Source organism: Colletotrichum costaricense (assembly GCF_030867565.1).
Source record: "Colletotrichum costaricense strain IMI 309622 chromosome Unknown Scaffold_27.1, whole genome shotgun sequence".
In the NCBI taxonomy this organism is placed as follows: domain Eukaryota; kingdom Fungi; phylum Ascomycota; class Sordariomycetes; order Glomerellales; family Glomerellaceae; genus Colletotrichum; species Colletotrichum costaricense.
The window spans coordinates 252,902-266,762 of NW_026848256.1; the positions used below are offsets into that span (position 1 = coordinate 252,902).

Below are 13,861 nucleotides of genomic sequence, written 5' to 3' on the forward strand. Positions count from 1 at the left end.
AGGTTGAAACACGATAGTGTACGAAGGCGATCTCCAGAACAATATCACAACCAGGTCGAAATGGCTTCGGAGGCTGTCCATTCGGATATGTCATGGCGAGACAGATTGACATTGTGACGGCATTCTAGCTGGCTTCTGGGTGCGATTCTGGCGGCATCTGCCGACCACAGACTCGGTGGCTGCTTGACCCGAGATGAAAACGTTGGACGCCACGCTCCGTCTAATAGAAGACATCACTAGTTTGCGTGGGTTAGGCCGAAGCAGCAGTGCGCAAGCGTCGTCGCAACTGTTGCGGAATAAAAGTCCATAGGCCGACCAAGTGTCAAACTAAAGGCTGCTAGAGGGTAAGTGGCATGGCAACGTACGAGTTCAACCGAACTCTCCGCCTCCCATATTGAGACCAACCACAATCGTCGCTGGGGTTTGAGGCAACGATGGCTCGAAACATGTCTGGTAAGTGGAGGCGCGTCCTCGAGGCAAGATTCGTTGCCGACTGAGGGTGTGTGGACTGACGGACGTTGCGGAGGGGTCTCCCGGACCAGCCTCAACCCGGCAGAGGCGACCGGGCCGATGGGAGGCAACATACTGCGTATGGCAACCTCCAACAATGCGATGCCATTGGAATTGATTGGAGGCTGCACTGTTGTCGACAACGAATTCGAGTCAGTCGGTGGCTGAAAACACAGTTTCCATCTTCTGGAAGACAATCTCCCCTTAAAGGAAGGTCCGAACATGTCAGAGTTTCGACCAGTTCGATACGATGCTCATCATATCATCTCATTGTTGAGCTGAGTTCGATGACAGGGGAGCATGCCGCCTACCGAGTGCTCGGTGCTTGGGCTCATAGAGGGACAGGGTGAATCCATGAAGGTGATTGAGGCTAGTGGTTTTGTATTAACCTTGGTCCTCCTGAGTCAGAAATGAACACGAAAAAGGCCTTACACCACTGCCCAATCTAGCCCGAGCGACGGACGTGGCTTCGGGTGTTGGACCCAAGAAGGCAAGCAGCGAAATCCTAGTGCTAAACCAAAAAGCAGGTTTAGTCGCGGAGGCGCAGATTGTTGAGATGAAAGGCCGACGGCGTGTGGTGTCAGTCCTGCCATTCCTGCTAGAAGGAAGGTTGCTGAACGTCTGCCGCGACGCAATCTTGGATCTAAGGCATATCGAGTCTGCGTAACGGTCGGACCACTCCCACGTGCTGATGAGTGAGCCGGGTCCAATAAAGAGCGAGTGCGAGGTCGTCGAGATTGTATTAAAGCTGAACCTTGGAGGGAGCTCGGCGGGTGTGAGTATGATCGGCAGTCACAGCAAAGTGCCGTGTCGTCGGCATGTGGCGTCTTCGTCCTGTAAGCTTGTGAGAGAGAGCAAGGTTCGTTCGCTGGAATGAACTTCAGCTGCTGCCCGAAGGAGCCATGCACACCATGCACTCTCCAACCTGCTGCCCAGCAAGAAGGTTGGTGTTCAGGGGTTGAAGGATCTGGAACTCCACTCGGAGCGAGGATCCCGTCCAGAATGGACCCAGAGCCACGGAGAGGCCCTGCCCGCTGGCCGATGCGCAGTGCAATTTGGGAAAGGAAGATCTCATTCCAAGAAGATGGAAATTCTCCGGCGAAGTACCGCAGCCTTCTTCCAGCCACTTTGTGGCTCACCACCGGTCTCCACTTTAACTTCCTCTCAGGTCTCTATGTACTTTGGTGGAAGGCACGGTGGGGTCCCAGAAGCTCTGGCTTTCAATTACTGTGTATAGGTAGTTCTTCACCAGCGAAGCGCGTCCCGGTCGCGTCTAGAGGCATTCCCCCGCGAAAAACTTAGCGACTCGCAAAAGCCTCTAGGACATGCCAACTACGGCCGTTATGACACGCTGTCAAACCCCCAGATACACGATTCAGTCTTAAGCCTTACCACGCCGAAATGAACATTGTCCGAGAACACTACAACGATGGCAACCGTGCCTTCCTTCAAGCCTTCCTGGCTCGGGGCACCCTCACATACGAAGACGCACAGCCTATCCTTGCCGGAATCTTCACCATCGAAGCCCAAGATGGCGAGCCAGTCGCCCCCGAACAGGTCACGATGGAGGACTTCGACTCTTACCTGCAAGCTGCAGCCGAAGGCGTCTCCTTCTTTGACTACGAGATACGAAGCACGATCCATCAAGTCACCAAGAAGCGCATCTACGCTCTCGTGAACACCGCCTCCGACCCCATGACGCAGCTGGCGACCACATTCAACGCAGAACAGATTGCCTTTACAAAGAGGTTATTGGACGCCATGTTCGAGACATATAACTCCCCGCGCATGGAGCTCATGTGCATCACGGAGATGCAGGCTATCAAGCTGGCCCGCCCTCCTCGACAGAACAACAATCATAACGACGAGAACGGAGAACCCACGCAGACGCAGTCTTCCTCGGACAAGGGACTTAAGCACAGCGAAGTGGAAGACATGCTGGCGAACCTAGTGAACCAGGGTTGGTTAGAGAAGTCCAAGGACGGGTTCTACAGCCTCAGCCCAAGAGCACTGCTTGAGCTCAGGGCATGGCTGATTGACTCGTTCAACGACCCCGACGCGGCCGCGCAAGATTGGCAGCGCATCAAGTTCTGCGAGGCGTGTAGGGAAATCGTCACAGTTGGACAACGGTGCGCGGAACGAGACTGCAACGCGCGCCTGCACAATACATGTCAAGAAGGTTACTGGCGCACTCAACGGAGTCACAAGTGTCCCAGGTGCTCAAAGGACTGGGATGGTGAACACTATGTTGGAGAGCAGGCTATGACCAGCACAGAGGCATACCAAAGGGGCCGCCGGAGGAGTGGAGGTGGCAGGAAGAGTAATGCGGCAGACGAAGTCATGCACGAAAACGGGGAGCATGGAGACGAAGATGAAGAAGAAGACGAGGATGAGGCATGATGAAGCATAGAAAGATGTGGAAGCCCTACCCGCGGGATGCGATGGGCAGTTGCCATAAAAGATACCCCACGATGGCGGCTAACTCAGCCGAACCACTCAATATTTACCAATAGCATACAATACCTTACATGACGCCCAGACAACTGTCAAAGGGGACTGGATGAGCCGCAATGCTCTTAGAGGTTCTTCATTTGCCCATACCAGCCCCAACAAAAGAGGCGAATTCTGAACGGGTGATCATTCATGCTCTTCCATTGGATGCCTCCGGCGCAACCTCAAACAACTGGACCGCTCTTAAGCGAACCGGCAGCTGTATCCGGATCTCCACTCTTGTCCATTGCACCGCCACATCGGAGGCCGCTGCAAGGGTGACATCACATGTGGCTGTGTGAGCTACCCCCCAGCTTGCCCGCTCAACCAATCTAACACATGAACTTGGACGACGTGACGCCGCATGATAGAGCGCAGGGCCCTGGCCCAGACCCAGACCGCATGTGATTCAGAACAAGCGCTTGGCCGTTGTAATAAAATAAACCTGTTCCGACCGCCTCACTACGACGCTCTTGCATCTTGTTCGAGGAAACTACAACTTTCTTTGCCGTGATTCTTAGTTGACAGCATATTGGATCACAGAACTTGTCAACCAGTACGCCACCCTTAGACTCTGTTGGTTTCTCCCCAGAGAAACCTAAACTTCGTCGCCCAAGATGTTGGAATACCTGAGCTACAAGAAGTTCAAAAAGTACAAGACAGAGAAGGAGGCAAAAGAGGCGGCAGCAGCAGAAGGTGAGGCGGAACACAACAACGGTTCGCCAGCACCGTTACCATCACCAGGCAAGCTTCACCCAGACTCGCGACCATCAGCCACAAGACGCCAAACGAGCTCGCAGTCCGTCTCGACAACAGCAAGCGCAGCGACAGGAGGCGGAGGCCCCGCGCCTCTCCTCAACCGCAAAGATGAGGCCTTCTTCAGGCGCATCCTCGCCGACGCCAACGACGTCGACTCGGACGACGAGAGCGTCCGGCCGGCCCTGCCCCCGCGCAGCAAGACGCCAGAGTACATCTGGGAGGACTCTGACGGGTCCCGGCGCGCCGCCGCCGCCGCCGAGAAGCAGACGCCCAAGAAGGCCGCGACAGTAGCGGTAGACCCAAAAGACGCAAATGCCTCGGGCAGCAGTTCCAAAATTCCCAGCAAGATCGCCTTCCTCTTCAACAAGGCCAAAGGAACCCTCGACGACAAGGACAAGCAGCTCGCCCCAACAAAGGCAAACGTCCCACCAAAGGAAGCCGCCCGCGAAGAAGACGACCTCTCCCGCGTGCTCGACGACCTCAACCTGTCAGCGCGCAACAACAAAGCCGTGCCCTTATCCGCAGAATCCTCCGAGCTCGTCTCCAAATTCACCCTCGTCCTAAAGGACCTCGTCAACGGCGTGCCCACGGCCGCAGACGACCTCAAGGCCCTCGTCGAGGACCGCGACGGCACCCTCGCAAAGACGTTTGACAAGCTCCCCAACAGCATGAAGAAGCTCGTCACCCAGCTCCCGGACAAGTTCACCGCCAGCCTGGGACCCGAGGTCCTCGCCGCCGCCGCGAAAGCACAGGGCGTCAACCACGCGGAATTCGCCGCCGAGGAAGGCATCAAGGGCGCCGCGAAGAAGATGTTCACGCCCACGAGCCTCGCGGACCTCGTCACCAAGCCGGGCGCCGTCGTGGGCATGCTCAAGGCCATCGTCAACGCTCTCAAGCTGCGCTGGCCGGCCTTTATCGGCGCAAACGTCATCTGGAGCGTTTCCATCTTCCGTAAGTCTTTCCTACCCCTTGACCAGTCCTTCGTCTTCAAGAATCAGGAGTAGAATGCTAACATGATTCCCCTCAAAAGTCCTCCTCTTCGTCCTGTGGTACTGCCACAAGCGCGGCCGCGAAGAACGCATCAAGCGCGAAAACGCGCCCGAAATCATCGACGGCTCCGGCCGCATCGAAGAACTCCCCGATGACCCGGCCCTCATGGCGGGTCCCTCCCGCTCGCGCACCGAGCCGGTGGTGCGGTCATCAGATCGTCCGCGCAGCCAGCGCAGCGAACGCAGCCGGCGGAGCGGCCGACACAGCTCCGGACGGACGACGCCTCAGCGACGGGCGTCGCCGGGCCCCGATTCCCCTAGACGGAGGTCGACAAGGAAGTAAAAAGGGGGGGGGGGGGGAGCTGGCGCGTGCTTTGGAAGTTGACCGACTTTTCTTCCTTTTCCACAATTCTTTTCTTTTATAATGACCCTTACGGCTGGCGTCTCCTTGAACTCTACGACGAATGATTCAGAACGATGTTTGAATGAAATGGACAGGCAAGGATGAGAACGACATGATGAGAGAGATGAAATACATTCATTCTCGTTATATATATTTTTTTACCATCCTTACCTTCTGGAAAATTAAGGGCCCTCTATGTGGAGAGGACATTTTCCCTACTCAATGTTTCTCACCCAGTGATAGTTTTTATGTACAGCTATGAATTGGAATGCAAAGACTTTCATAATCGCAAAGTCTGTCTGGGTATCTTCCGGAGCGCAAAACAGAAAAAGAATTGACTACTGTGTCTCACAACATTGCCTCCCCCATCGTGAGGGTCATCCCTTCTAATCGTCCTGAACCAACTCCTTAATCTCCTCGCGTCCACCAGCAGCAAGACTGCCCGTCTGACCAGCCTTCTCGCCCCCCTGACCGAAACGATCAATGACTTTGCAGCCATCCTGGACCCAAAAGTCAACCTCGTCAATGATGTCATAGACGATATCTTCGACAATCTGCTCCGTGTACCGCTCCGAGACCGGCCGCACCTGATCCAGACCAGGGTACGCGGGCACCGAGGATGACGCTGCTACCTTCTTGGATTCTTCCTGTCCGGCGTCGATCATGGATACCTCATTGTCGTCGGGACTCTCCTCTAGCCCGGGAGGCGGGAACCAAAAGTCGGGGCCAAAGTTGACCTCGGCAGCACCGCCCCTGAAGACGCTCACGGCGGGATAGTAGCCGAGCATACCATTGTCGAGGCCCTCGCGAGCACCGATCTGTCCCTGCGGCTTGGAGGCCGGGGGCAGGAAGGCGAGAAGGTCGGTGAAAGGGGTGCCCATGAGCACGCCGTTCTTGTACACCTTGATGAAGGATCCAGGAAGCGTACGGAGGGCAGGGACGACGTGGTTAGGGTTGGGCGGTTCGACTGAGTTGGCCGGGCCGGAGGAGACGGGCGAAGGGTTCATGAGGTCCTCGAGCTCCTTGGTTGTGTGGTAGTCAATCTTCTCAAAGTAGATGTGCGACTTGAAGCGAATGGGGATGCGATCACGGACAATGTTGGGCGCATCAAAGTTTGTGCTGTCATCGTCCAAGCCGGTATCAACGGCCGGGTTGTACTGACCAGCCAGGACCTTGCGCTGCAGGCGTTCCGAAGGCAGCTGGATCTCCAGGCCGATGACATCGCCCTCCCGGATGCCCTCTCCCTCGGGGAAGAAGGACTTGGGTCGTGACATGTAAACCTTCTCGCCTCCAACGTCGCGCAAGCCGTAACTGTATGCGTCGAATCCTACTGGCGCATCCAAAGTTGCCTCTCTTCTCGCGAAACCCATGCGCACGTGGCCATGCGACTCGGGCTTCTCATCTCCGCTTGTCTTGTCGACAATTCCTCTTGTAATCTTGGTCTCCCAGTAGAACCGTCCCTCCCGAATAGCGACATTCGCGCGCGTCATGCGGAAACCCTTGTTGGTCGTAATATGAAGGCCCGTCTGGTCAAAGAACAGATGAGTTGCGCTGTCCTCGAAGCTGAGATGAGGCCCTGTGGGCTCTGCTTCGGTACCTCGGTAGTATAGTGCTGAGGGGAATCCGGGGTCCGCTATACAGTGAGTGTAGTGGTAGCTTTTCTTATTGTGAACACTTTGGTCTCGTTAGCATTTTCAGTCAGGCGCACTCAGCTGTCGGCAAACTCACTGCTCCGACGTCTCGTAGAACTGGATCTCGCTTCCATCCAAAGCAGGGACGTTATGGTGATGAGTGAAGCTGGCGCCGCGAGCAGGTTCAAAGTCGGAAGGCTTGGGAGGCGCCAGCTTGTAGCGCATCGGACTGTAGTCGGACTGCTTAGGTTCGCGATGCTTGGGGTCCGGCGTGCCGCGGTTGCTGTCGCCGCCAAAGGCGCCCTTGGATTCGCGCTTCTTCAGCGACTCCTTCTTGTTGCGCTTTGCTGGCATCTCGTCGGCGCCTGAAGGTTTTGGTGTAGATCTGACGTCGGGATTGAGTGGCGAAGGTACAGAAGGAGTAAAGTCTTCTTCGAGAGCAGGTCTCTTCAAGGGGATCGCAGTTGAAGATGGAAGGGAGCCGCCCGGGGTCGGCTCCCGTGGAGGAGGAGGCGTGCCTGAATCAGAGGCCATTGGAACGTCTATTCAATTCGAACGTGAAGTTTCCTTGTGTGTTCAAGCCGTGAAAGTGGGTGCGCGGTTGGATGGGTGCTGCAGTGGGTGGAGGAGTGGTGAACAATGGAAGAGTTTCGAGGTCTTGGTTCCTGTCGCGAGGCGCGTGTTTCACAGGTCGAAATTTTGGGAGTTGCACCAGGGAAGCTTCAGCACACCCCGCGTCAGCCATGGAAGCTCGGTCTGTCGTCACGCAGGGGGGTCTTAGCGGGTAGCCAGGGGTCTAGTTCCTCCCCCGGCCATCAATAGGCACTTGGGCTAGAACCTGGCGGGGCAGGCAGGTAGGTACTGCAGGTTGCTGCATATGACACCTAGCTGGAGCTTGGTCATCCCAGAGAACCAACCTGGAAAGCTTACCTTATTACAGCCTCTCTCACATGTCTTTCACAAGAGGTTTTGTTTGGTGCTTTTTGAGATATACTCCAAGAACCATGAACCTTATTATGACTTTTCCCTCAAGTGAGCCTTGTGATGATTCAATCTCTTTGAGAACAACGACTTTAGGCCACCATATCGCACACGTTGGTTCTGGCTTTTTGTAAATCAGATCAGCACTTGAAGTGGGACTTGTCTTTCGCTCTATCAGCTCTCTATCGGACACCATGCCCCTTCTACTATGCCGTCAAACGCCAGTCCCATGTTTATCCTTACAAAGTGTACAGAGGGGGTTGTTTGTACAATGTTTTGTTTTTTCTCCATCCAACCCTGGTATCACCCGTTTCCAGCCCAACCTCCAAAACCTCCTTAGATGGCACGCTCCTGCTCTTCCACTGGTGGATCCCAAGTCTCTAATGACTTGAGAATGCGTTGGTACAAGAACAGCATGGTGCCGCTCTGAATAAAAGTCCAGACACCACGGGGACCCACGCCCCTGAACCATCCGCTGAGCCCCTCTGTCTGGTAAATGACTTTGAGACCTTCGATGACAGACGAGGTCTGCAGATTGACCGCGCCTGGTCGCGGGGTATGCGTCGAGGGTGAAGACGTTGAAATGTTGCGCGTCTGAGATTTTGACGTTGAAGCGTGCGCAGCGCCCTTGACCACCGGCTTCATCTCCTTGGGCAACAGATCAGGGTGCACCTGCGTCTGCAAACGCGTCTTGACGACGTCCAGAGGACATGTCATAATGCCAGCCAGGCTGCCGGCGAGACCGCCGGTAAGGAGCTCTAGCGGCACACCAACATCTCTGCTCTGCTTGTAGGTGCGTGCCCAGGCATGAAATTGCTCCCAAAACATAAACTGAAGTGCTGAAAATGGGAGGTCACGGGCCAGTGTTGCTTGGTAACCGTGGAAGAGCGCAGCCGGTCCTTCGTGACGGACAATTGTCCGCGCCGCATCAACGGTTCCTCTGTAGTTGTAGCCCGATTTGAAATAGGGGTTATTATACCGTCCTTGCAACTGCAAGCGGGTCTTTAACACCTCGGATGGAACGTAAACGATGGAGCCGGCTAAATCTCCGAGAAAGCCTTGAAAACAGTCAGTTAGTTAGTGTCTCTCGACAGCACAGCGCGAAGATCGACGAACCAGCTGTGAGGTAGGCCAGGTGCTGTTGCACACCATGGTCGATGAGAAACCGTTTACTCCATTCGTACGTCCCAAAAAACATCATCGTGCCCGGAAGGGAACCACCCAAAGCCGGTATCCATCCGCCGTAAAGACCTCGTCGGACGCCCTCTTGCCGTAGTATCTTGTAGTATGACGAGCCCAGAGACGTGTATTTTGGCGGTATGTGCGGGTCGCCCTGTTGCCGCGTCTTGACCGTGTCCAGGGAGTGCATGAGCATGTCGCCCGTCGAACCTCCGACACCTCCAGCAATCATGGCGTGGAGGTAAGGCGGGCGGCCCTCCTCTTCGAAAGAGTCGTCTTGTAAACTCATATCCTCCTGTCTAAAAGATTGTCCGACTGTTCTGATATCCGGCAAAAGTCCTCCCGTCTGTACCGCATATCTATCCTCCTCGAACGAGGCCGCCGCCGCCGGGGTCGAAGCCGAGATGCCCCCCTGAATCGTTTGCGCGTTATTGTCGGCCGGAGCTAGGGAGCTGACAATGCGGTCAGCGACGGACATTTGCGAGTGATGCCTGTCGTTGTTTGACCAGGCACTCTCTGGTCTGCGTCAAGGGTTCGGTCCCTCTCGGTCCTGAAATGCTGACGTCGGTCGGTTTCGATGTCGAAGGGGGGAAGAGAGATTCGCGGTTGGGCACTGTTGAGTTCCCGCTGCGGGACGACAGGAGAAATAACGCAGTAAACGGGCTTCGAGGGAAATTGAAGGAGAGGCCTCCTCGTCGTTGTTTGTCGCGTGGGTTAATTGGCGCTGTCAAAAACTTGGCGGCGGCGAGGAGGAGCAGCAGCTGCAGATAATGATATCGAAATTTCATGCAGGGTTCCCGACTCTGGGAATTTTTGTTGGCGGTGCACAGACCACATGCAATGCTGTACTCCCGCTGCGTCACCGTCGGGTGAGCTCCCGTCTCTTTCTTTCATCAGCTGCAGGTGTCGACTGAATCAGCCGGGCCTAAGGCCCTGAGCTGAAAGCCCGGTCCCGAGAGCTCCGAGCTGTAACGCGGGACAGCCCGCGCCGCTTCAAAGATAGCGGGATTTGAAATTGCCCGGACTTAAGGACCAGATAGATCAATCGTCATTAGAAACAATCTTGAATACTCAGAGGGGAGTTGAAGCTGAAAGTACCCAGTCGTTGACCAACTATCTCATGGTATACATAAACTTTTGATGACCCTGTAACCCAAATCCAGGACTCTCTTAGTGTCCCGCTCACATGCTTATTCATACACGAAGCCATTCGCGCTTCAGTATCTATCCTTGAATTTGTGTTCTTCCCATTTCACGCGGCCAAACTTGCGCCAAGGCCAGATATTCCATATGCATTTTCCTGTCACCAGCGCCATAGATATCGGACCGTACGTATTACTGTCCAGCGTCTGATCCTGTGGCCCATCTCCCTCCACCCAAATATGGCCCTGCGGTACCCTGACCACTCTCTCCGGATACGGTGCTCTCGTTGTGACATATTCACCTTCCAGCGCGACGACTCTCTTGATCGCTACGGTTTCGGGATGGAAAGGGCTCCTGTGAAAAGCAAGCAAAAGGGTCAGCTCGCCGCTCGGCTTCTCAACCTTCATGATACGAAGGGCAAGTGAAAACGCACCTAAATGTGACAATCATGCCTCTCTGGAGCCCGTAGGAGGGTTTCCACCTCCAATTGAGCACCATATCATTTGCAGTCGTCTTATTGCGATCCTCGTTATAGTAGGGGTACATGGAGCCGCCGCTGATGCTCGTGATGGTCGCAACATGGTCGTTGAATGTAATCACGACCGGGATCCAGGTCGCAAGCCCGAGCAGGCGAAGCGTGGTGTCACCGAGGAAGCTCCCTCGTGCGCGCGCCCATAGCGAACGGGAAGCCATGGGCGCAAGATATTGTCAGGTTTTCGCGGAGGTTTGCCGCGCTGTGCCTTGGGAACAGCGCCTTCTCTCCTGTTGCAGGTAGAATTGTCGCGAGGAAGGTTTCGAGCTCGCCATCATCTCAGGGTGTTATCTTATCTCTTATCTTATCAATTCTATCACCAGAAAGTACTGGAGCTTTGGGAACATCAACTAAGGTACGCCTAACAACTCCCCCCTACATGCGGGACTTTCGAGATTCCATCATACGATTCGATATCTCTTTATTTGACAATTGTATGAAAATGATGATTATTTTATATTTATCTTGGTCAGCAGAGAACATTTAAAGATAAGTAATGAACCGCACAATCAAGTTGAAGTGTAGTAATCATATGACACGATTGCCTCTGCCGATTCGTCTCTTTACGTTCTGTTGCTCAGGCCCAATCTTCTAGTCATATATATCTTCAATGAATCAAAATATTCTTTATTCTTAAATCTCTAGGGTGAGACGAGGATCACGAAATTTCTAGTACATGCAATATATACTTCGAACAAAGAACATCACAATTTGAACCCAAAAAGGAAAGAGTTCACCCCCTCGGTGCCGATTTGGGGGCTACTTCTCTTGGTTTTCATGCTGGGAATCGAACTCGAACTCGTAGCCTGTCGTCGAGTAGGCTGTTGGCGCGACTGAATTTTTTGATTGTTGACCATAAACCTCTCCACCACCTAGCCAGTTTTACCTGATCCGTCGACCTAGACGGGCGCCTTCTGGTTGGTGACTGGAATGGAATTGGAGGGACCACCCTATATGGGCTTCCTGTGTATATTCTGGTGTAATCAGGTGATAGGAAAGTTATCGGATGAAGGGCTGGCAAAGCAGTCCTCAGGTAGGTATCTAGGAACTAGTTGTTTTTGCCCCCAGCATCTCGCCTCGATTGAGAACCTCCAATGAAACCGTCAGGAGCATTCTGCTCCACGCAGGAGATTAAACCGCTCGGTCACCGCAACAACAACGACGTCCGCGCCGATAAAATGGCAAGTCCACAAGCATCGGTACTGTATGTGGATTATGCGGATTCGGCTATTGGAGGACGACTTTACTTAGGGGGATGTCACTGACATTTGTTCTTTGATGAGCCGTCAGGTAGTGTCCGGGGAAAGCTACTGTCATCAATTGGGTTGATTATGATAGACATATTCGTCTTCTCGCTAAATGCCCTAGCTTGTGGTAAGGTCGGCCATACATCGTATCTATTGAAACGGATCATTCGTCTCATAGTATCATCAGTCCGTCGCTCACTCACAATCAGCCAGGATGAAATAATTTTGAAATGTTTAGACTCTTTTTTGGTCGTCTCATTAGAATCACTCTGGATTCCCAGCCTGCCAGTACGCTCATTCTACCAGCCGCCCCTTTTTTGTTGTGATGACGTTGACTCTAAAGGAAAAATCTAAACCTCCGGGTTGTCGTCGCTCTCAGAGACACTCTCGTCACCACTGACCTCGGCGTTCTCGCGCTCCCTCTTCTCCATGAGAGCCTGCAGCTCGGCGTCGTCGCTCTCCGTAACGGCCTTGGGCTCCATCTTCACCACCAACGAACCGCCCGCAGCCTCGATGCTGTTGCGGATCTCGACAATGGCCTCCTCGAGGCGGGTGATACCGAGGTTCTTGTCCAGACACGTGCTGGTCAGAACGTACAGAGGGGGGGACACGAGTCTGACCTTGACCTGGGTCTGGTCGTCGTTGCGCGCCTCGGCGGTGCGCAGGGCGTTCTTGACAGCGTCGATACCCTCGTATCCGAAGCAGGTGACCTCAACGTCGGCACGGACCTTTGTAGGTTGAGGGGTGAGACGCTTCGCGATATATGACTTCAACTCCTCGGAGACGGCCTCGCTGGGGAAGGTGGCGTCGTTCCAGACCTCGGCGTTCCTTTACTTACGCATCAGTATTCACAATCCCTCTTGTTATAGCGAAACATAGTCCTCAACTCACGTGATAGACAGCTTGAAGGCGTCAATCGCATGGCCGTACTTCTTGTTGAGGGGCCATGCGATGGTCTCGTAGAGCTGCTCGATCGGGGTAAGGGTCTTCTCGGCAACGTGGCGCATGATGGAGTGGACCATCTTGCCCTTGTTGTACCGCTCCTCGCACTTGATGATATCCTCTGGCGACACACGACGCTTGGAAAGATCGATATAACCCTTCTCCTTGTCGACACGAAGGACGACGACAACCTCGTTGCGGCCCACACGGATGAGCTTCTGGATACTTCTGATGCGACGTCTCGAAAGTTCGGAAAGCAGAATCATGCCGTCAATGTTGTCGTACTCGAGAAGCTTGACGTAGGCACCCATCTCGGCAATCTATATCACCAGTCAGACCCGGATGTTCCCTCTCTCTCGCTCTCATGTACCCTTCATATCCACGGCGACCGGGTGGGTTGGGGCGGTTCGGTTCGCCGTGTGCGTTGGGCCGGCGGGGCACAAACCTGCTTGACGTTGACCATGACGAACTCATCGATCTCGGGGTACTTGTTTTCGAAGTATCGAAAGTGACTGTAGTTCGGTTCCGCCATCTTGGCTACTGGTGCTCGATGTCGTCGAGTACGAAGGGTGGTGGTGGCGGTTGGGTGGTGTTGTTGAAGGTGGTCGGCCAACAGGTGTGGAGGGGCGGGGTGCGAAAGAAGGTGCGCGGGCTTTTTACACGTCCTTCCGGTCTTTGGATAGCTTGTTTCCTCTGTGCTCGGTGGAGAGTCGGCCTACTCGTCGGTCTTGATATCGCTTGCGGTGGGATCAGTTGCTCGGGGGCGACGTCGAAAAGCGAAAGAAGCGGCCTTTTGGGTGTGAGCGGCGTTACGTTGGTGATTGGGCGATCGAGTCACAATTTTGCTACTGCGGTTCACAAATCGCAGAAATCCGAACAATGGTGGGGGGTGCTTTCGGGGCGGTAGTCCATGGCAGAATCGGTGCTGATTCGACCGATAAGCTCTGCTTCGCTTATCGCCACGTGAGCGCCCCTCCAACCAAATTGTTCAGGTAAACAGACCCCAGAAGCTAACGCCCAGGTACACCCAGAGCTGCTTGTTGTTAGAGGCGCAT

At 54.4% G+C, this 13,861-nt stretch overlaps 6 protein-coding genes across 6 annotated transcripts; 2 read left to right on the plus strand and 4 right to left on the minus strand.

The window, feature by feature from the left end:
* Positions 1–1,911: 1,911 nt before the first annotated feature.
* On the plus strand, positions 1,912–2,910 carry CCOS01_16068 (RING-like domain-containing protein; the record flags this gene model as incomplete). Its single annotated transcript, XM_060464206.1, has 1 exon — positions 1,912–2,910. One exon carries the CDS (start codon positions 1,912–1,914, stop codon positions 2,908–2,910), a length of 999 nt encoding a protein of 332 aa, XP_060305261.1.
* A 707-nt stretch (positions 2,911–3,617) lies between these two features.
* CCOS01_16069 (uncharacterized protein) lies at positions 3,618–5,091 on the plus strand (the record flags this gene model as incomplete). Its single annotated transcript, XM_060464207.1, has 2 exons — positions 3,618–4,710; positions 4,790–5,091. 2 exons carry the CDS (start codon positions 3,618–3,620, stop codon positions 5,089–5,091), a joined length of 1,395 nt encoding a protein of 464 aa, XP_060305262.1.
* A 446-nt stretch (positions 5,092–5,537) lies between these two features.
* CCOS01_16070 (SPRY domain-containing protein) lies at positions 5,538–7,316 on the minus strand (the record flags this gene model as incomplete). Its single annotated transcript, XM_060464208.1, has 2 exons — positions 5,538–6,825; positions 6,880–7,316. The coding sequence occupies 2 exons, from the start codon at positions 7,314–7,316 to the stop codon at positions 5,538–5,540; spliced, it is 1,725 nt and encodes a 574-aa protein (XP_060305263.1).
* A 783-nt stretch (positions 7,317–8,099) lies between these two features.
* On the minus strand, positions 8,100–9,420 carry CCOS01_16071 (uncharacterized protein; the record flags this gene model as incomplete). Its single annotated transcript, XM_060464209.1, has 2 exons — positions 8,100–8,821; positions 8,880–9,420. The coding sequence occupies 2 exons, from the start codon at positions 9,418–9,420 to the stop codon at positions 8,100–8,102; spliced, it is 1,263 nt and encodes a 420-aa protein (XP_060305264.1).
* A 739-nt stretch (positions 9,421–10,159) lies between these two features.
* On the minus strand, positions 10,160–10,778 carry CCOS01_16072 (uncharacterized protein; the record flags this gene model as incomplete). Its single annotated transcript, XM_060464210.1, has 2 exons — positions 10,160–10,439; positions 10,519–10,778. 2 exons carry the CDS (start codon positions 10,776–10,778, stop codon positions 10,160–10,162), a joined length of 540 nt encoding a protein of 179 aa, XP_060305265.1.
* Positions 10,779–12,214: 1,436 nt separating this feature from the next.
* On the minus strand, positions 12,215–13,338 carry CCOS01_16073 (eukaryotic translation initiation factor 2 alpha subunit; the record flags this gene model as incomplete). The annotated part of the gene is made up of 3 exons (XM_060464211.1): positions 12,215–12,692; positions 12,756–13,126; positions 13,252–13,338. 3 exons carry the CDS (start codon positions 13,336–13,338, stop codon positions 12,215–12,217), a joined length of 936 nt encoding a protein of 311 aa, XP_060305266.1.
* Positions 13,339–13,861: the final 523 nt, after the last annotated feature.